The sequence below is a fragment of the Chiloscyllium plagiosum genome, chromosome 33 (assembly GCF_004010195.1).
Source record: "Chiloscyllium plagiosum isolate BGI_BamShark_2017 chromosome 33, ASM401019v2, whole genome shotgun sequence".
In the NCBI taxonomy this organism is placed as follows: Eukaryota; Metazoa; Chordata; class Chondrichthyes; order Orectolobiformes; family Hemiscylliidae; genus Chiloscyllium; species Chiloscyllium plagiosum.
The window spans coordinates 41800155-41823597 of NC_057742.1; the positions used below are offsets into that span (position 1 = coordinate 41800155).

The window sequence follows — 23443 nt, forward strand, 5'->3', positions numbered from 1 at the left end:
GGAGGCGGAGGAATTGGGAATACGGGATGGCATTTTTGCAAGAGGTAGGGTGGGAAGAGGTGTAATCCAGGTAGCTGTGGGAGTCGGTGGGTTTGTAAAAAATATCAGTGTCAAGTCGGTCGCCAATGGAGAGGTCCAGGAAGGGGAGGGAGGTGTCAGAGATGGTCCAGGTAAATTTAAGGTCAGGGTGGAATGTGTTGGTGATGGGGGGGGCGGTAGGAGGAGGTATCCTCGAGTTGGCGTCTGGCTTCAGCGGTGTAGAGGTCAGTGCGGCAGACTACCACTGTGCCCCCCTTATCTGCTGGCTTGATGGTGAGGTCAGGATTGGAGCAGAGGGAGTGGAGGCAGCACGTTGAAGCCAGACGCCAACTCGAGGACACGCCCCTTCGACCATGACCCCACCCCCCATCACCAAACCATCATCTCCCAGACCAGACAGAACCTCATCACCTCAGGAGATCTCCCACCCACAGCTTCCAACCTCATAGTCCGGGAACCCCGCACTGCCCGGTTCTACCTCCTTCCCAAGATCCATAAGCCTGACCACCCTGGCCGACCTATTGTCTCAGCATGCTCCTGCCCCACTGAACTCATCTCTACCTACCTCGACACTGTCCTATCACCCCTAGTCCAGGAACTCCCCACATACGTTCGAGACACCACCGACGCCCTGGTGCTCACCTTCCACCCTACCAACCTTCACATAAACCAAATCATCCGACATTTCCACCACCTCCAAACGGACCCCACCACCAGGGATATATTTCCCTTCCCACCCCTTTCCGCAAGGACCGTTCCCTCTGTGACTACCTGGTCAGGTCCACGCCCCCCAACAACCCACCCTCCTGTCCTGGTACCTTCCCCTGCCACCGCAGGAATTGCAAAACCTGCGCCCACACCTCCTCCCTCACCTCCATCCAAGGCCCTAAAGGAGCCTTCCACATCCAAAGTTTTACCTGCACGTCCACCAATATCACTTATTATATCCGTTGCTCCCAATGCGGTCTCCTCTCCATTGGGGAGACTGGATGCCTCCTCGCAGAGCACTTTAGCAAACATCTCTGGGACACCCGCACCAATCAACCACACCGCTCTATGGCCCAACATTTCAACCCCCCCTCCCACTCTGCCGAGGACATGGAGGTCCAGGGCCTCTTCACCGCCACTCCCTCACCACCCGACGCCTGGAGGAAGAACACCTCATCTTCTATCTCAGAACACTTTAACCCCAGGGCATCAATGTGGACTTCACCAGTTTCCTCATTTCCCCTTCCCCCCACCTCCCCCCTGTTCCAAACTTCCAGGTCAGCACTGTCCCCTTGACTTGTCCTAACTGCCTATCTTCTTTTCCACCTCCTCCCTGACCTATCACCTTCATCCCCACACCCAATCAGCTTCATCCCCACACCCATTCTATGCTACTTTCTCCCCATCCCCACCCTCCTCTCATTTATCTCTCCACCCTTCAGGCACTCTGCCTGTATTCCTGATGAAGAGCTTTTGCCCGAAACGTCGACTTTCCTGCTCCTCGGATGCTGCCTGAACTGCTGTGCTTTTCCAGCACCACGAATCCTGTGGTCTGCATAGGAGATTGATAGCAAAAGTTAAGACGCATGGGATCCAAGGAAATTTGGCAAATTGGATCCACAAATGGCTGAATGGCAGGAAGCGGAGGACAGTAGTTGGGAGGACAGTAGTTGGGAGGTATTTTCCCAACTGGAAGCCTGTATTCACTAGGGTTCTACAGAATTCAGTGTCGAGAAGTTCCCTCTTTGTGATGTATATAAATAATTTAGACTTGAATGTAGGAGGGTTGATCAATAAGTCTGCAGACCATACAAAAATTGGTGAGGTGGTAAAAAGTGAGAAGGATAGCCTTGGACTACAAGAGGATATAGACAGTTGGTCAGGTGGGCTAATCAGCAATAAATGAAATTCAATTTGAATAAATATGAAGTGATGCTCTTGGACAGGTCAAGTAAGGCAATTGAATACATGATGAAAAATATGTTGCTGGAAAAGCGCAGCAGGTCAGGCAGCATCAAAGGAGGAGAATCGACATTTCAGGCATAAGCCCTTCTTTCAGGCTTATGCCTGAAATGTTGATTCTCCTATTCCTTTGATGCTGCCTGACTGCTGCGCTTTTCCAGCAACACATTTTTCAGCTCTGATCTCCAGTCCTCACTTTCTCCTAATGGAATACATGATGAATGGTAAGCTTCCATGAATGATCAAGAATCAGAGGGATTTTGGTATGCATGTTTACTGGTGTCTTAAAGTATCAGGACAGGTGGATAAAGCAGTTAAGGTGGTACGTGGTATCTCTGCCTTTATTAAACTAATGAGACATAGAATTTAAGTGCAGGAGATTTCACTGGAACTGTAAAAAATGTTGGTTGGCAACAGCTGGAGTACTGTGTGGAGTTCTGGAATCCAGATTATAAGAGGGATGTGATCACACAGGAGAGGGTGCAGAAGAGATTTACCAGGATGTTGTCTGGGCTGGAGAAAAGCAGTGATGAAAAGAGATTGAATAGACTGGGGCTGTTTGCCTTAGAGCAGAGATGACAGAAGACATGATTGAGATGTATAAAAGTATGAGGGGCATTGGCTGGGTAGACAAGAAAAGACTTTTTCCCTTGATGGGGGGGGGGGGGGATGATCACTGACTAGGGGGCATAGATTTAAAGCAAGGGGCAGAAGGTCTATTAGATATGTGAGGAAGTAATGTTTCACCTAGAGGGTAGTGAGAATCTAAAACACTCAATGTAAGGATGATGCAGAGACCCTCATAACAATTAAAACGTGTTTAGATGAGCACTTGTGATGACAAGGCATAGAAGGCTAAGGCTGAAACTTTATTGCTGGAACAGCACAGCAGGTCAGGCAGCATCTAGGGAACAGAAGATTCGACGTTTCGGGCACATGCCCTTCTTCAGGAAACTTCAGGATTCCTGAAGAAGGGCATGTGCCCGAAACGTCGAATCTTCTGTTCCCTAGATGCTGCCTGACCTGCTGTGCTGTTCCAGCAATAAAGTTTCAGCTTTGATCTCCAGCGTCTGCAGACCTCACTTTCTCCCCATAGAAGGCTAAGGGCCAAGTGTTGAAAAATGGAGTTATCATATGTAGGTGGTTATGTTTGAATAGCCAGGCCGCAATGGCCAAAGGGGCTTTTTCTATGCCGTAGATCTCGGTGACTCTAATGCTTTTATGACAACGTAAGTGTAATGAAGAGCTCATAACCACAAAAGCAATTAGCACCAGCTCGCATTTTAGTTTGCGCTCTGTGTCTGAGCATCTCCGACTACATTGGTAGCTGTTGATGCCACTCTCCTTTGCTGAAGGTTAATACAGTGTTTTCTGATTCGCTCCTGTTGAGCAGTACAGATCTTCTCAACAGTAGGCAAATTGCAAAGCAGTCTCAGTTGCTCGCCTGCAAAATAGTACGCAAATAATTACTGCAGTTACATCATGATTTGTAGAAAACTCAGCATGGCCAATTCTTTCAATCGTACCACTAGTTTGGTACAGCAAAGATCGAGTTACATTGTGAATTAACTTGCAAAGTATGACTGGGGTGCAGCGTGGATAAGACATTGGTGTGACCTAACTGGACTTGTAGTCTAAAGTTCATTTCCACTGACCAATCACAAAAGTCTGAAATAATGAACACACAGCAATACTATCACACCATCACAATAAAATGATCCTGGGCTTGAAGGATTAAAGTAACAACAAGGTAATTTTTCTATTAACCTGATGTTAAAAGGAATGGTTTTATATAACGTACTGCCTCATCTGCATTGGGGCAAAATATACAACCGTTAGACCCATATCTTCACTCTTCAGAAGTATCAAATTGCACTGACCCACATGAAATTACACAACATACAAACTATACATGCATCGTGTGTTACTGGGCATGATGTTTACATTGGAATAATAGCCTCCAATCTGTGAATATCTTTAGTTGGTTTGCCTAACGTTCATGTGTAAGCTTTCATGTGGCTAATCATCCATTAGTGATTTTAAAACTTAAAATTTTGTTTTCAGTATTTAACGCTGTGTTCACTGTACAGTTCAAGGAATAGGGGGACACAGTTTCTCTCTCCTTTCTCTCCCCACAACACGCCCAAAAAAGAAATAAGTGCTAAATCACAACAGATTGGAATTGAATGCAAGACTGCCTCAGTGTGCAGATCTCAGTTCTGCACATGGGAGAAATGTCAATTAGGTCATCAAGATATTATTAATTTTCAAACATGTTTATCCCTACTCACCTCCATTCCATCCATTGCCATGGTAGCCAGATAATTGGGATCTTGCTTATTCCAGCACAAGCGAAGCAATGGATGGTGCTGGGGATCTTCATAGATGATAGTGCTGTGCTCCAAGTGCCGAAGGTCAAACATGCGTACTGAACCATCTGCACCCACAGAGGCAAACATATCTCTACCACCTCCTGCCCTGCTGAATGCAATGTCATAAACCTGCAGATGGGAGAGAACAGCAACTTTAAGCAATCATGCTGCCTTACCACCAGCACTTTAAAAGGAGAGGAAGATACCACAGTTTATTTTCAAATAAAGTGCTTTCAATTTTGTTTCATCTTTCAACTTCTCCACATTTATTTTTGTCAAGTTATTATGTCTTAGAAATGTTTTCCAGTCTGCCACTCTCTCCTCTCTCATCTTAAATAAGAATGAAAGTAGTGAGCCATCAGCTTTGCAAAGAGAAACTATCATTTTTCAGCCTAATCACTTACACTGTCTGACAAGTCCAACATGCAGCCAGTCTCATTCATAATGTGCCCAAAAATGCAGAACTTGTTCTCAGTTCAGTAACTAACTGGCAATAACAGAGAACCAGCAGATTGCCTGACAAAATGAAGGTGACTTCAATGGTATAATACCCATACTTAATGTTCAATTTGTTCAATGTGCAGAGTGAAGAGAGTTTTAGGCTGCATTTAGCCATGCTGCAGCGATCACAGAAGTATTTGATGCTGATGTACAACATTCAGAATGGAAGATGCTGTTATCCAGACACAATACTGTATCTAAATAGGCATCTGCACTGCAGAAAGTGGAACAAACATTTCACTTCACACTAGATTATGTTAGACTATCTGGTTGGCATGAATGAGTTGGAGCAAAGGATCTGTTTCTGTGCTGTACATTTCCATTACCTTACTTCAACTTGTTTCCCCCTCCCCCGCACAAATCAGTAAATAAGGCCAAAAGAATAATTTAAAAGTCACCATAGTCTTATCAGACTATGGTACCAGTGTACAGTGGTCTTACCAGACTATAAGCTGCTCTCATTCGAGGCAACTAGTAAGTAGTGTTTTAACCAGAGGGTCATAACACCTCAAGTGAGGGGATAGGTTGAGAAGGAGAAGCCTTCATAGTAACCTCAGCCTGTGCAGGAATCAAACCATTGCTGTTGGCTAACCAGCCACCCAGTCAACTGAGCTAAACCGATCCCCAAATTAGGGCAAGCAGCAGACACTGGAAACAAAAAATAGAAGTAGGCCATTCAGCTCTTCAAAACTGTCCCACTGTTCAATATGACCCAGCCCAAGAACTGCAGCTCTTTCTGAGAAGATTCAATATTTTGGCTTCAACCACTTTCTATGGCAGAGAATTCTACAGGCTCATAACTCTCCAGATGAAGAAGTTTCTCATCTCAGTCCAAATGGCCTACTTTCAATAATCCTTAAACCGTAACCCTGATTCTGGATTCCCCATTCATTGGGAATATTTTTCTTGTGTTTAGCCTGACTAGTCCTTTTGGAATGCTATAGGTTTCATTGAGATTCTCCCTCATTCTCATAAACCCCAACAAATAGTCATAACCTACCCAGTCTCTCTTCCTAGTTCAGTCCTGCCATACCAGGAATAAGTCTGGTAAACCTCTGTTGAACTTGCTCCATAGCCAGAACATCCTTCTTCCAATAAAGGAGACCAAAACTGCACACAATACTCCAGGTACAGTCTTACCAAGCCCTGTACAAATGTAGCATGATATCCCTTCTCTTGTACTCAAATCCTCTTGCTCTGAAGACCATCATGCCATTGCCTTCTTTACCACCTATGTACTTATTTTCAACAACTGGTATACAAGTTGCACCTCCCTCTTTTCACCCTAACACCATTAAAATAATAATCCACCTTCCAGTAGCAAAGTGGTTAACTACATTTTTCCCATATACACTTAACAACCATGCATATGCCCACCACTCAACTTGAGAGTTTTAAGTTCTAGCAAATGAAAGTTATTTTGAAAATAAAGATATCTTTAAACATGTCTATAATTACCCAATCACTGGCACAGCTGCAGACTCAATGGGGCAAATCTCCTCCATCTGCACTACTCCATGATAGCACCATCTTTCTTCACTCACATCAGCAGAACGAATGAAAATCAATTTAGGCAAGCAGCACAAATAATCATTCAACTGCTGCCAAAACAGTTAGCAATTTTCATCGTACTTAGTACATCTAGTTCTTCCCTAACATGTGCTCTGCCATTAAGAGGTGCTGCTCAGAATGCCAATATTTTTAGTTTAGCTACAATTACAAAGCCTCCATTCTACAATCTGTGCATAAAGTACAGGATTGCACTGGCTGCAAACCAAATATCAAACCAGCAAGTCTCAGTGAGGCCAGCAGCTTAAACAAACCACCTCCAGGGAGTCACTGGTATTAACTGATTCTGGTTACCTTGCATAGCCCAATGTACAGGACCCAGACGCTGGGAACAAGTCAAACAAATCTCATACAATAAAAATAGAAAGTGCTGGAGAAACTCAGCAGGTCTGGCGACATTTGTGGAAAAAAAAACGCAGCGTTAAAGTTTTACGCCCAAAGACGCTTTGGAACAGATCTCATGCAACATTTTAAAAAAAAGTGTTTTTGTTCCATTCATTGCCTCTATTCACATATCAGGAACTGAGAGCATCATTCAGATGTTTTTAAATACTTATTACTTTGAAGCAGTGTTGCTAAATCATTAACATATTTTACTACTAACCAGTTAAGAACATTTGCAGTCCAGTAGACACCGCGCTCATTTGTACAATTACTACCGATCAATATGCCGGATTATGCAGAATAACGGAACATGATTAAGGAACTGTCAGCAAGTGATAGCTACAGCAAAACTGTCCTGATCACTAAATCATTGCAACAAGTGTTGGATCAATTGTCTAAATGACTGGAGATGCAAAAATATACCTACCAATACAGAATATCTCAGTACTTCTTCAGACATAAAATAAAATAAGATTAAATAACTGTTGCAGTTCCACAATAGCATCTTTGTTCATCAGCAATCCGTTTAAAACCAGATAAGATTAGGATCAGGACAAGACGATTTGGCCCCTTCAGCTTGCTCCATCATTCAAAAAAGGTCATGACTGATTGAATTCTGGCCTCAACTGCACTTTCCTGCCTCTGAGCCATAAATCAAGACTCTTGGTAGATCAAAAAGCCATCCAACTCAGTTGGAAATACAGTCAATAAACCAGCCTCCGCTATTCTCTGTGGAAGCAAATTCCAAAGATTAACAGCCCTCCAAGAAGAAATTCCATTTCTTATCTGGTTTAAAACAGGAGACTTCTTATTCTGAAATTCTGCTCCGTTACTCTAGATTCCACATGAGGGAAAGCATCATCTCAACATCTGCACTTTCAAGCCCTGTTGGAATCTCATGTTTAAATAAAATTAACTCTCATTCTTGCAAACTCCAATGAATTTAGGCACAACTCATTCAACCTTTCCTCAAAGCAACCCTTTCATCCCAGGAAACAATACACTGCTTACGGTTTCAATGCAAGTCTGTCCCTCCTAAAGTAAGGAGATTCAAAACTATACAGGTTGTTCTCCTATAACATTTGTTTTGTTAACACAGTGTGGACACTGTTTCTAAAGCGCGAATTTTTAAAACATGTGTTGACTGTAACACAACTACATGGCCAAGACTTTAGGTGCTGTCTTTGGAGTACAATGTGGGGTTGTACAAGAACACAACCATTGTGTTATAGAAGAACTACTCTACAGTGTTTTAAGTGCAGAGTCAGTTTGACCTCTGTAGTGTAGTGTACCAAAACTCCTCCACCTTATTTCATTTCTTTGGCTTTGGATTGCGATCTAGTGAAGGAAAGTCGCCATTTAAGGATTGAAACATTCTATTTGCCTCTCTGATCACTTATCGTACACGCATGCTAACTTTTTAAAATTCACTACAGCTAGTGGTTTTCCTTCATCTGTCCTGCTTGTTACAACCTCAAAAAACTTGTCAAACACTATTAACACTTTCACAAATCCACTTTGACTCAGCCTGACTGCATGATGATTTTCTAAATGTCCTACCAATATCACATTAATAACGGACTCCAGCATTTTCCCAATGACAGATGTTAGGCTAACTAGCATAAAGTTTACTGCTCTCTCCCCCTCCTTTCTTGGAGAGGGCATTTAGAAAGATTGCAACCAACGTGTCCATTAACTTGTAATCACAATACATTTTCCCCCATCAAAGCAGCTAACTTATTGGGAATCTAGAACCAAAATACAGACCAGGTGTTCTGTACTGTCCAGCTGCACGATCCCTTCACTAACTGACTTACTGGGTATACACATATCCTGAACTGAACCGCACATGCTGATGGTCAAAGACCTCATTACCTCTTTATCATGAGCAATAAGTTGTGTTTTCACGTGCCCAGAGACCAAATTGACTCGGCCGAGTACCTGTCCTGTCTCCAGACCCCAGATTGTACATGTGGTGTCTATGCTGGAAGTACCTGCAGAGAGAAGAGCAATCATTACAAAATTGACAAAATCCTGGTTCCTCACTTCTGTACTGAAAAGTTTTAACAGCTTTGTGAATTTGAATTCCACCTGCTCTTTTGAGGTATACTTTTTACAGTAAAAGGTTCAATCAGTTTTGTCAATACCCTTCATAATCTTGAGGATTTTAGATGAGATTTCATAATGAAAGAAAACAGTAAAGTTGTTAACATTTCAACAACTCAGCAAACCCACTGCATTTATCCCACTGGCTTGTTTATTTTATAGCAGGATGAGAACTGGAAGCAGTGAATACATTTCCAGTCATTTGATATGGAGACAAAATCTTGTTCGATGCCAGCTCTCTCAGAAAGGAGAAATAAGGAAACAGTTTTGGTTAAAAAGTCACAATAGGGGTCCACGTTTAGGCGTGGCAATGGCAGAGAAGTTCAAATACAAAGATGGTAGCGTGACTGCATAACACATCTGTTGCAATCTCTTTATACATGATTGAGTGTTGGAAAATTCAGCTCGCCGCAGAAATTTACAGCTGCTTAACAAAGTGAATGGTTTTGATTCGTCGACAGCCACAGGCTCTGGAAACTTTCTAAATTTGTTACAGGTTTTCAGTATTTTGCCTTAAATTCTGTCAGTGTACAGCATATGACTGAGTGATACACTATAGGCTTTATTCTTAGCATATGCGGAGTTAAACTATGATGACAGTCAGGAATCCTAATTGACTTCAGCTAAACTGGTCTGGACAAGAGGGAGACCAAATCAGCCAGGTTCTCCATTGTCCCTAGTAGTATACTCAGGTGTATACATGAGGTATGAACCGTATAATACCAATTTATGTATAATAACCAGCCAAGATCGAATTCATGCATCTTCTGAAGGAAGAATAAAAAGTGAAAACAAAAGCAATCAATATTTAAGACATGGTACATGTTGACCTTTGTCCTGCTTGTTTAATTATTTCTCACACCAAGTGGCATTCATAACTTACCAGAGGTTACACAAACAAGCCTCTGATTAAACAATGTGTTTGCAAATTTAAGGTTTAGCCTGCAGTGAATTTTCCAGCATAGTACCACACTTTGCAGCATTGCCAAACTTCTGCAAAACAAATATATCTCCTTGTGAGTTCAGAGGTTGCATTACTGCTGCTCCCCCTCAAGCTTCTGTCCATCTTTCTAGGAGATCCCTCATCCTTCAGTGCATCATTCATGCTCGAGTCCAAAACAGGATTGGGGTTGTAATGTCTTAGTAAGTGAATGAACTAGAAGACAGAGCAGGAAGGCAAAGAATCCCAAACACAGCCAAAAGCTGTAATTACAGTCACTGTAAAACAGATACACAGTGAATACCACACTGGCTATAATTAGCCTCAGTGGGCAAGGACAAGAAATTAGAAACACATTTACCAACAGCAAATTGGAGGAGCTCAATTGCATTTTGTTAGACAGAAAAATTGATCAAATCACCTCATATCGAAGGCCAGGGGAAGAGAATCATAGTTTTCTAACATTTGTAATTAAATTCTTGGAGTCCAAGTATCGCTCTGGTAAATCTACCCTCCACTCTGCCCAGAATTGCTCATTTATTCCACACATGGTCTAACCTGAGTTTTGTACAGGTAAAGTCTTGATGTCTATCCCTTAGTTTTCCATTGCTCTAAATCCAAAGGACAACATTTAGCCTTCCTGATTTTCTCAGAGAAAGTGAGAACGCAGATGCTCGAGAATCAGAGTCGAAAAACATGGTGCTGGATAAAGTACAGCAGATCAGGCAGTATCCAAGGAGCAGAAGAGTACATATTCTTGATGAAGAGCTTATGTCCAAAATGTCAACTCCCATGCTCCTTGGCTGCTGCCGGACTTGCTGTGCTTTTTCCAGCACCACACTTTACGAATTTGATTTGCTGAGCGTATACTTAGTGAAGAGTAATCTCGATTATCTGAAGGCCATAGGCAGGAAGTATTTCGTTTGGTTAATCAAATGCTGGATAATCATAGTTTCACCATGCATCAGGACCATGCAATCTTGTCTGGATAATCCAAAATATTCATAATTGAATGCCAGATAATCGAGCTTCTTTTGTTGACATGCAAGGACCTCCAAGTTTCTCTATTCCTCCAAACTTTCTAGTTTCAGCATTTAGAAAGTATCATGTTCAATCCTTTTTAGTTTCAAGAAGTGGATGACTTCACAATGGCTTAGACTGAAATCCATTTGTTAGTCCTGGTCATTTACTCAGCCTATAAATGGTGCTTCCATTTACAGTGCTTAGATTTCTGTTTATATTTGAGTCACTGCAGATTTAAATGCCTTTCCATTCCAACATCTAAACAACAGGATATTAATTATGGCGAATAATTGACTATTCAACACAAATTCTTGCAGGACATCACCATTCTCAACTTTACTCCACCTTCTGCTGCTCAGTCAACTTTCTATATTTGTCTTCAGTTTGTAGGCAGTTGCAGCCTTGCTGGCTTGATTTCAGTTGAGGGGGAGTAAGATTATGGTCTAGTTTTAGGGGAAGCAGCACAGTGTTAATGATAATAAATGTCAAGCCAGTTTAAATGCCTGTTGAAGCTGTGACAAAATTAAATTTGATATAGTTTTAAACAGTTTCAATAGGAAGCTTTGAGCTAACTATATCTCATGTCAGAGAAATCTCTTCTGTTCTGTGATATAGTAATGAAAGGCAACTTCACATGACTAAGTAACAAGGGCAGTTTTCATGACTCTATCGAGACTGCTCCACGTTGAACATACCCTAAAGTAACTGTCAACTGAAGAAAACACAATGTGGTCTGATCATCTCTGCATGAATACCCTTTGGAACAGCAGATAAAATTATGACAGGAACAATCTGAATTAATATGCTGGAGATATAAATTTAATTTTGTTAAGCTCGCTAGCAAGGGATGACAGTGGCTCCGTGGTTAGCACTGCTGTCTCACAGCGCCAGGGACCTAGTTTGGATTCAAATCTTGGGTAACTGTGTGTGGAGTAAGCATGCGTCAAATTGCTTCTTACTGCACTGTAGGGAGCGGAATAACTGGAGCTTCATTATAAATCTTGATTCAGAACGGTCATTCTTGTTACAGGGTGAGATGCATTATTTCACTACTCAATTTAAAATGCTTGAATCGTGGTACCCACATACAAAATAAAACGTTGGAGCTTCAAAAGGAGGAAAATTCTTAAAATGTTATGATCTTCAAAGTGCTCATCAGGTACAAGCCATAGACTCTCAGTTAGGAGAAAACAGGACTTGATTTATTAATACATGCATTTGAAAAGGGTAGCAAATTAGGTAACAATTAGCATACTGCCTATCATCAATGATGGGTAAAGAGGTATGCTTAAAGGGCAACCTATATACTGTACTGTAAATACTTTATAAACAAAGTGAATTGTAAAGAGGACATAAGGATACAAAGGGATAAAGACTGGTTAATAGTGAATGGATAAAGGTGCAGCAAATGGAGAAGAATGTGCAAAATGTGAAATTGTTAACTTTGGCAGAAAGAATTAAGAAACAAGTAGTGAAAGACAGAGGAATCCAGGTCACCAAGTGAATGAATCACAAAAAAAGCGCTCAAATGTTATTGCTCATTGTGAGGGAAATTGAATACAAACATAGGGAGGTTATTAGTGGAATTTCTTGTGCTGTGACTGGATATGGATTTACATTAGGCCATCAGTACAGCTTAAAACTTTACATAATTAATATTTTAACACTTCAGATTTTTTTTTCCACTTAATAGAGTAAGGGATTTTAGTTAAAAATCCAAAAGGACTGTGGATGCCCAAAATCAGAAATTGTTTGAAAATCTGAGATCTGGCAGCATCCATGAACAGAAAGCAGAGTTAATGTTTCGAGTCCAATGACCCTTCTTCAGAACCATTCCAGATACTTGGGGTTTGGGCTGCTGGGAAGAGAAGAGGGAAAAAGTGTGGAACGGTAACAATAGTCAGGGATTTGTTAGTGAGGGAAGTGAAGTGCTGAGGAGGTTAATGCATTCAATGTGGTCTGCACAGACTTCCAAAAATTTTTTGATAAGGTCCTTTTTGGGTCAAGAAAGTAAGAGCCCAATGTACAAAATGGCACACTGGATCCAAACTGGCGGAAAGACAGGAGGCAGAAGATTGACTTCCAGTTTCAGAAACAATTTCCAGTGGGGTTCCACAGTGCTCAGTGCTGTGGTGTATATTAATAATTTTGATTTTAAATGAAGTGGGTATGATCCAGAAGCCTACAGATGACACAAAATGATAGAGCAGTAATTAGTAGATAACTATTAATCTTAAGTGGAAGGTATCACAGACAGGTTGGCTCGGCAGAACAGTGAAAAATGGAATTTTATCTGGCAAAATATGAGGCAGTTATTTGGTGAGGGATAACAAGGCAGAGAATTATGAATGGTAGGATGCGGGGAAGTACTGAAGATCAGAGGGACTTTGAGGTGTACATTCACAGATCAGAGAAGGGTAGGCAGATAAGGTGGACAAGGTGGTAAATGTAAGTTAGAGAACTGTGTGCCAATAAAGTTAATCCAAACGTGCCCAACTGGAAACCATGTTTCCAGGGAAATACATTCCCTACTGAAGACCAGGTCAGAGTCATTCAAGTTGGGTGACCCTAATCTATACAGTAAATCTAAGAATGACCTTCCAAAGCCATCAGGGACACCAAGAGACAACATTAGACCAAGACACATGAACACATGTTCACTGAGGCAAGGCTTACACAATACATCAGGCTACAAACCAAAGTCAAGTAGAATTGCATGACAACAATGCTTCCCTCACAAGCTCGTTTTGAACTGAAGGTAAGCCAAATTATGTCAACTGCCCAGACAGTCTCAGATGCACCGGTTCCCTGAGTCACTGCCACAGATGTCACATCAGCCTTCTTGAGGGTAAACCCAAAGAAAGCAACCAGCCCAGATGGATTTCCTGGACGTGCACACAGATTCTGCGTGGATCAGCTAGCAGGAGACTTCACAGACAGCTTTATCTTCTCCTTAATCCAATCAAAGGTTCCTACCTATCTCAAGAAAACCATCATCATTCCGGTGACACCTCAATAACTACCACTCGTTGTCTCTGACATCCATCAAGGACTATGAGGGGTTAGTAATGGCACACGTCAACTCCACTCCCCTATGGGAGACCAGTGAACAAGGTCTGATCTCATGGAATACAGGGAGAACTCTCCATGTGGATACAGAACTGGCTCAAAGATAGAAGACAGAGGGCCTGGTGGAGGGTTGTTTTTAAATTGGAGGCCTGTGACCAGTAGAGTGCCACAAGATCAATGCTGGGTCTACTACTTATTGTCATTTATATAAATGATTTGGATGTGAGCAGAAGAGGTATGTAGTTAGTAAGTTTGCAGATGACACCAAGATTGGAGGTGGTGTAGTGGACAGCAAAGGTTACTTCAGATTACAATAGGATCTTGACAAGATGGGCCAATGGGCTGAGAAGTGGCAGATGGAGTTTAATTCAAATAAATGCGAGGTGCTGCATTTTGGGAAAGCAAATCTTAGCAGGACTTATACACTTAATGGTAAGATCCTAGGGAATGTTGCTGAACAAAGAGACCTTGGAGTGCAGGTTCATAGCTCCTTGAAAGTGGAGTCGCAGGTAGATAAGATAGTGAAGAAGGAGTTTGGCATGCTTTCCTTTATTGGTCAAAAGTATTGAGTACAGGAGTTGGGAGGTCATGTTGCGGCTATACAGGACATTGGTTAGACCACTTTTGGAATATTGCATGCAATTCTGGTCTCCTTCCTATCGGAAAGATGTTGTGAAACTTGAAAGGGTTCAAAAAATATTTATAAGGATGTTGCCAGGGTTGGAGGATTTGAGCTATAGGGAAAGGTTGAGTAGGCTAGGGCTGTTTTCCCTGGAGTGTCGGAGGCTGAGGGATGACCTTATAGAGGTTTACAAAATCATGAGGGGCATGGATAGGATAAATAGACAAAGTCTTTTTCCTGGGGTGGGGAGTCCAGAACTAGACGGCATAGGTTTAGGATGAGGAGGGGAAAGATATAAAATAGAGCTAAGGGGCAACTTTTTCATGCAGAGTGGTGTGTGTGGAGCAGGCTGTCAGAGAAAGTGGTGAAGGCTGGTAGAATTACAACATCTGAAAGGCATCTGGATGGGTATATGAATAGGAAGGGTTTGGAGGGATATGGGTCAGGTGCTGGCAGGTGGGACTAGATTGCGTTGGGATATCTGGTTGGCATGGACCAAAGGGTCAGTTTCCGTGCTGTACATCTCTATGACTCTGTGATTGTCTTGATACACTACAAATCACCTACCATCGCAACCTGTTCATGGCAGAAATCATCTCCTTAGCCTTACACTCATTCCTTGAACATCTGAATAACATGAATACTGACATCACTCTTACTTATTGACTTTAGCTCAACCTTTCAACGCTATAACTCCAGCCAATCTTTTCTCCAAATTCCAAGACATAGTACACTGCTCTCACTCTGCAACTGGATCCTTGACTCCCTCTCCGACAGATCGCAATCAGTAAGTGTAGGTAACATCTCCTCCATGATAATCCTCAACACCAGTGTCCTGCACGGCGACATACTCAGCCCGTTACTATACAGGAGGAGAAAGTGAGGACTGCAGATGCTGGAGGTCAGAATTGAGAGTGTGTTGCTGGAAAAGCACAGCCGGTCAGGCAGCATCTGAGGAGAATCGATGTTTTAGGTGTGAGCCCTTCATCAGGAACGAGGCATGCGGGCCGGGCGAGAGGAAATGAGGAAGCCGTTGAAATCCACATTTATCCCATATGGTTGCAGGGTTCCATGGCGGAATAGGAGGTGTTTCTCCTCCAGGCGTTGGGTGGTATGGTTTGGCGGTGGAGGCAGCCCAGGACCTGCATGTCTTTGATGGGGTGGGAGGGGGAGTTGAAGGTACAGATAAATTTCTGACGGATGTGGAAGGATCTCTTGGACAGAGCTCAGGGGAGTTGTGTATGGGCACAGGTTTTGCACTTCGTGCAGTGGCAGGGAAAGGTGCCAGGAGTGGGTTGTTTGGGGGGGGGGGGAAAATGGGCATGGACCTGTGGGAGTCAATGGGCTTGTAGTATATGTCTGTGATTAGCCAGTCACCAAAGGCAGTGATGGAGAGGTCCAGGAAGGGGAGGGAGTTGTCTGAGATAGTCTAGGTGAATTTGAGGTGGGGGTCGAAGGTTTTGACAAAGTTGGTGAACTGTTCAACCTCCTGGTGGGAGCATGAAGACCAGTTCAGCCAGGCAGATGAGGGTGTCGGTGAAAGGGTACTGTTTGGGACGGCGTGAGAGGAAATGAAGGGTGTGGAGACCTTTGTCGTGGCGGATTGCTGTGTACAGGGACTGGATATCCATGGTGAAGATGAGGCATTGGGGGCCAGGGAAACAAAATCTTGGAGGTGGTGTCAGGAATGTAGGTGGGGAGTTCCTGGACTAAGAGGAACAGGACAGTTCCAAGGTAGGAAGAGAGGAGTTCAGTGGGACAGGTGCAGGCTGAGACAATGGGTTGACCGGGGCAGTCAGGTTTGTGAATCTTCGGGAGGAGGTAGAATCGGCAGTGCAGGGTTCACGGACAGCGAGGTTGGGGGCTGTGGATGGGAGATCACCAGAGGTGATGAGATTGTGGATGGTCTGGGAGATGATGGTTTGGTGATGGAGGTGAGGTAGTGATCAAGGGGGAAGTAGGAGGAGGTGCCTGCAAGTTGGTGCCAAACCATTACCACCTGATGTCTGGAGGGAGAACGCCTCATATTCCACTTTGGGAACCTGGAACCACACGGGGATTTCAACAGCTTCCTCATTTCCATTCCCTCCACATTATCCCAGTTCCAAGCCTCCAACTCAGCACCATCCTCCGGACCTGTCCATCACCTTTCCCATCATCCACTCCACTCTTTCCCCACCTCCCACCAATCTTCTCCCCTAGCCTCATCCACTTATCGCTTTCTCAGCTATCCCCCCCCCCCACCACCAAAGCCACCCCTATCCCATCATCTCTCAGCCCCCAGCCTCATTCCTGAGAAAGAGCTTATGCCAAAAACGTCGATTCTCCTGCTCCTCGGATGCTGCCTGATCTGCTGTACATTTCCAGAAAAACACTCTTGACTCCAGATACAGTCGTCATCATTGTGTGGCCAAATTCTGTGCTAACCCTATTTACAAGTTTGCTGATGAGACCACCACAATGGGTCAGATCTTAAACAATGACAAGACAGTACTGGAAAGAGATACAGAACTTAGTGGCATGGTGTAAAGACAATAATCTCTCTCATAATGTCAGCAAAATGAAGGACTGGTCATCAACTTTGGGAAGGGGAATGGAGGACACGCTGTCTGTATCAATGGTGCTAAAGTGGAGACAGTCAAAGTTTCAAGTCCCTCGGAGTAAACATCACCAATCGTCCCTGGTTCATCCACGTCGATGCTACAGTCAAGAAGGCACACCAATGACTATGTACTCAGAATACTAAAGGAAATTCCACATGTCCACAATATCTCTTACCAAATTTTATAGATGCACATAGCATCCTATCCAGATACATCACAGCTACACCTAGGTGATATCTGCTCTGTCCAAGACCAAAGGAACTCCAGACATTTGTGAACCCAGACCAGTCCAAGACGACAACCAGCTTTCCTTTCATCGACTCCATTTACACTTCCTCCTACCTCAGGAAAGCTACCAACATAATCAAAGACCTTCTCACCTCAGCTGTAATCTCTTCCATAAAGCAGAAGATACAAAAGTTTGAAAAAAACATACCAACGGTGTCAAGACCAGCTTCTTCCCCACTATTATCAGGCTTTTGAATAGACCTCTTATTCTCTGTACCTTCTCAGAAGTTGTAACACCATACTCTGCATTCTGTTCTATTACCCAGATATACTGTATGTATGTATAATATGACTTACCTGAATAGCAAGCAAACCAATACTCTTCACTGTTCCTCAATACAGTGAACCATAATAAATCATACCTAAAAGGAATATTTACCTTTATTAGCAGATTTACGGAATACAAGATCAAGGCAGTTTTGCTGGAATGGTATAAAAAGTTGATTAGACCAAAATTGGAGTACTGTGTGCAGTTCTGGTCACCACATTATAGGAAGGCTATGATTATACAGAAAAGGAGATTTACCAGAATACTGCCTGGGCTAGGGTCTCTGAGCTATGAGGAAAGACTGGTTAAACTGGGATTATTTTTCCTCAGAGCAGCAATTATTGAAAGGGGATCTGATTGAAGTGCTTAAAATTTATCAGGGGCTTAGGTAGGAAAGCAATCCGAGAGGATTGTGGAAGTCTAGAACGCTCTCCCTGAAAAGGCAGTTGAGTCAGAAACACAATATTTAACCAGTAATTAGATGTTCACTTGCATTGCTACACCCTCCAGAAATATGAGCCCAGAGTTGGAAAAGGGTATTCAGATTCTGGATGCAAGTTTGCTCCCTGAGTTCGAAGTCTCATTTTCAGATGTTTCATCACTATACTAGGTAACATCAGTGAGCCTCCAGCGAAGCACTGGTGTTAAGTCCCACTTTCCATTTAAGTGTTTAGGCTTCCTTGGATTGGTGATGTCATTTCCTGTGTTGGTGACACAATTTCCTGCATTGATATCAATTCCGATTCTTTTTCTTAGAGGATAGTAGATGGTGTCAAAATCGATGTGTTTGTTAAGAGCATTCCGGTTGGAATGCTGTGCTTCTAGGAATTCTTGGCTGGTCCTAGGATGGATGTGTTGTCCCAGTTAAAGTGATGTCCTTCCCTCATCTGTAAGGAAGGATGCTAGTGAGAGAGGCTAATTTTATTGTGGCTAGCTGATGTTCACGTATCCTGGTGGCCAGTTTTCTGCCTGTTTGTCCAGTGTAGTTTGCAAGGTATTTTGTAAATTACATTAGTTTTGCTTGTTGTCCGTATCAGGTCTTTCAAGTTCTTTAGCTGCTGCTTTATTGCGTTGGTGGGTTTGTGGGCCACCATGATGCCAAGAGGGCTAAGTAGTCTGGCAGTCATGTCTGAGATGTCTTTGGTGAGGGGAGTGTGGCTAGGGATTCTGGGCACATTTTGTCTGCTTATCTGGGTTTGTTGCTGAGAAATCCACAGACTATTCATTGGGTACCCGTTATTTTTGAGTAGGTGATTTTCCTCTGGTCTTCACAGTTACTTGGTGTTGCAGTATGTGGTAGCTCTTTGAAATAATGTTCTAATGCAGCTTCTTTTGTGGGTGTTGGATGATTGCTTGTGTAGTTCAGGATTTGGTCTGTATGTGCTATTTTCCTGTAGACGCTGGTTTAAGTTCCCCACTGACTGTTCACTCTACTGTGACATCGAGGAATGGCAGTTTGTTGTTTTCCTTCTCTTTAGTGAATTTTGCTAGTTTGCATATTATTGATGGCCTTGAAGGTTTCCTTCAACGTGTTTTGTTTAGTCATGACAAAGGTGTCATCCACGTAGTGGACCCAAAGTTTGGGTTGGATGGTTGGCAGGGCTGTTTGTTTGAGTCTCTGCATTACTGCCTCTGCTAAGAACCCTGATATCAGAGATCTTGTGGGTGTTCTGTTTGTCTGTCAGTTTTATGATCTCAAAACTCATTAGAGTATTCAGTTTTTGGTTGACCAGTGCAGATATGATGGGCTGAATGGCAAGCAAGGTGGTGAAAGATTTGGGGTTCACAAGAATGTTGTATTAAAGATTACAAATCAGATCAGCTGTAAGTAGAAGTAGTAGTTAAAGTGTCTGATGAAGGAGCAGCACTCCGAAAACTAGTGCTTCCAATTAAACCTGTTGGACTATAACTTGATGTTGTCTGATTTTTAACTTTGTACACCCCAGTCCAACACCGGTTCCTCCAAATTCTAAGAAGGGGGTTGTGTTAGTATGGTTTAAACTTTTTATTAATAATCTTTGCTTCAGTATGTTTTGTTTGCAGTAAACTGGTTCTTTGTTACTCAAGGAACCTGGCTGGAATGGGTGTATGTACTCTACAAATATTTTAACAGCTAATATCACTTCCCTTTTTAAAATTCAAATTTTATTGTGACCTATGGGGGCATGGACAAGGATTCAGTTCACTCCTCCTGACTTGGTCATAACACTAGTCTACTTAAATATGTCAAAAACAATCAATTTTCCAACTCTTAAACTGGAAGATCAACACAAGTACAAAACAAAAAAAAGAGTTAGATCATGCAGCTAAATAGATAAATGCACATGGATGTTAATACAAACAACAAATGGTAGGGCTGTGGGTAGTGTTTAGAACAGGGAGACCCAGGGTTCAGGAATACAATTCTTTAAAATGTGTCAGAGGTAGACAGGGTGGTTAAAGTTGTGCTCACTTGCTTTCATTGCTCAGACCTCTAATTATAGAGATGTACAGCATGGAAACAGACACTTCGGTCCAACTCGTTCCTGCCGACCAGATATCCCAACCCAATCTAGTCCCACCTGCCAGCACCCGGCCCATATCCCTCCAAACCCTTCCTATTCATATACCCATCCAGATGCCTCTTAAGTGTCGCAATTACACCAGCCTCCACCACTTCCTCTGGCAGCTCATTCCATACACTTACCACCCTCTGTGAAAAAGTTGCCCCTTAGGTCTCTTTTATATCTTTCCCCTCTCACCCTAAACCTATGCCCTCTACTTCTGGACTCCCTCACCCCAGGGAAAAGACTTTGCCTATTTATCCCATCCATGCCCCTCAATTTTGTAAACCTCTATAAGGTCACCCCTCAGCCTCCGACGCTCCAGGGAAAACAGCCCAAGCCTGTTCAGCCTCTCCCTGTAGCTCAGATCCTCCAACCCTGGCAACATCCTTGTAAATCTTTTCTGAACCCTTTCAAGTTTCACAACATCTTTCCGATAGGAAGGAGACCAGAAGTGCGTGCAATATACCAACATTGGCCTAACCTATGTCAGGTACAGCCGCAATATAACCTCCCAACTCCTATATTCAATACTCTGACCAATAAAGGAAAGCATACCAAACACCTTCTTCACTATCTTATCTACCTGCGACTCCACTTTCAAGGAGCTATGAACCTGCACTCCAAGGTCTCTTTGTTCAGCAACACTCCCTAGGACCTTACCATTAAGTGTATAAGTCCTTCTAAGATTTGCTTTCCCAAAATGCAGCACCTCAGAATTAAACTCCATCTGCCACTTCTCAGCCCATTAGCCCATCTGGTCAAGATCCTGTTGTAATCGGAGGTAACCCTCTTCGCTGTCCACTACATCTCCAAATGATTTATGTAAGTGACAAAAAGTAAAAAAAAACATGATTTCCCACACACAAAGCCATGATGACTATCCCTAATCAGTCCTTGCCTTTCCAAATACATGTACATCCTGTCCCTCAGGATTCCCTTCAACAACTTGCCCACCCCCGAGGTCAGGCTCACTGGTGTATAGTTCCCTGGCTTGTCTTTACCGCCCTTCTTAAACAGTGGCACCATGTTTGCCAACCTCCAGTCTTCCAGCACCCCATCTGTGACTATCGATGATGCATATATCTCAGCAAAAGGCCCAGCAATCACTTCTCTAGCTTCCCAGAGTTCTTGGGTACACTTGATCAGGTCCTGGGGATTTATCCACCTTTACCCGTTTCAAGACATCCAGCACTTCCTCCTCTGTAATCTGGACATTTTGCAAGATGTCACCATCTATTTCCCTATAGTCTATATCTTCCATATCCTTTTCCACTATAAATATGGATGCAAAATATTCTTTTATTATCTCCCCCATTTTCTGCGGCTCCACACAAAGGCTGCCTTGCTGATCTTTGAACGGCCCTATTCTCTCCCTAGTTACCCTTTTGTCCTTAACGTATTTGTAAAAACCCTTTGGATTCTCCTTAATTCTATTTGCCAAAGCTATCTCATGTCCCCTTTTTGCCCCCCTGATTTCCCTCTTAAGTATACTCCTTTATACTCTAAGGATTCATTGGGACATCATGCTGAGGTTGTACAGAACATTGGTGATGCCTCTTTTGGAGTACCGTTTGCAGTTCTGGTCACCCTGTTACAAGGAGGATATCTTTAAATTGGAGAGGATTCAGAAAAGATTTACCAAGATGTTACCGGAGGATTAAATGGAGGGCTTAAGTTATAAAAATAGGCTGTGACCTTTTCAATGAGTGTAGGGGTTTGAGGGGCGACTTAGAGGTTCGTAAAATCATGAGGAGAATAGATTTAGTGAATAGCAAAGGTTTTTTCCCTAAGGTTTGGGGGGGGGGGGGGGGGGGTTTCAAAACACAATGGCGGGCAAAGGTGAGAGAAAAATTACTTACAAGGGATGATGGGGACTTTTTTTAAAAAAAAGAAAAAAAACTTTGGTTGCTGTGTACAATGAACTGGTAAATGTAGTGGTGGATGCAAGTACAGCTACAACATTTGGTTAAGTACATGTATAGGAAAGGGCCAAACACAAGGACGTGGCACTAGTTTAGTTTGGGAACATGATCAGTGTAGACTAGTGGACCAAAAGGTCTTTTCCATGCTGCATGACTGATTGTGAAATATCACATGCCAAAGAATTAGAAAAAGACCCAAGTGTCATAGGAGACTCAACTTCCAATAACTAGACTGTCAGTCAGAATTCAGTAGTAGTCAAGTCACTAGAGTTCAAGACCAGACATTTTCAATATGTTTACTAGACGGATTCTTGGGGTGGCAGAGCTGACATATGGAATGAGTGGATCGGTTAGGAGAATATTCACTGGTGCCTAGAAAGATTGTTAGTGAGATGACTGGGGAGTTCAGAACTAGTGGTCACAGTTTAGGAGTGGGATAAGCAGAAATTTCTTCACTTAGTGTTGAGCCTATGGCATTCTCTGCCACAGAAAGTAGTTGAGGCCAAAACATTGCATATTTTTAAAAAATAAAATCACTATAGTTCTTAAATGTTAAAGGGTATGGGGGCATAGCAGGGACAATACTGAATGGCATGATAATACTGAAAGATTGATCTGGTTTGAACAGCTGAATGGACTGCTCCTGCTCCCATTTTCTATGTTACTCTGTTACCGCCCACACCAGGGCTTGACCCTGAAATGCACAGGTGACAAAGTACTACCCTATCAGCAGTGTCATCTTTTGGATGAGATGTATGTAGAAAAGAGGTGTTGGAAATTCTGGAAAGGGTGAAAATAGATAAGTCCCCTGGGCCTGATGGCATTTATCCTAGGATTCTCTGGGAAGCAAGGGAGGAGATTGCAGAGCCATTGGCCATGATTTTTATGTCCTCGTTGTCTACAGGAGTAGTGCCAGAAGATTGGAGGCTAGCAAATGTGGTTCAAGAAGGGGAGTAGGGATAACCCTAGTAACTATAGGCCGGTGAGTCTCACTTCTGTTGTGGGCAAAATCTTAGAGAGAATTGTAAGGGATAGGATTTATGAACATCTGGATAGGAATAATGTGATCAAGGATAGTCAGCATGGTTTTGTGAAGGGCAGGTCGTGCCTCACAAACCTTATTGAATCCTTTGAGAAGGTGCCTAAGGAGGTGGACGAGGGGAAAGCAGTAGATGTGGTATATATGGATTTTAGTAAGGCATTTGATAAGGTCCCCCATGGTAGACTACTGCAAACAATAC

At 42.9% G+C, this 23443-nt stretch overlaps 1 protein-coding gene across 1 annotated transcript in view; it reads right to left on the reverse strand.

The window, feature by feature from the left end:
• The window catches only part of dcaf7 (ddb1 and cul4 associated factor 7), a 41152-nt gene that overhangs the window by 5608 nt on the left and 12101 nt on the right, over positions 1 to 23443 (reverse strand). Inside the window, exons 3-4 of the mRNA XM_043675363.1 lie at positions 8691 to 8809; positions 4281 to 4490 (exon numbers count right to left, since the gene is read on the reverse strand). Of these exons, the coding sequence (XP_043531298.1) occupies positions 4281 to 4490; positions 8691 to 8809 (329 nt within the window). The remainder of the gene's footprint in view (positions 1 to 4280; positions 4491 to 8690; positions 8810 to 23443) is intronic.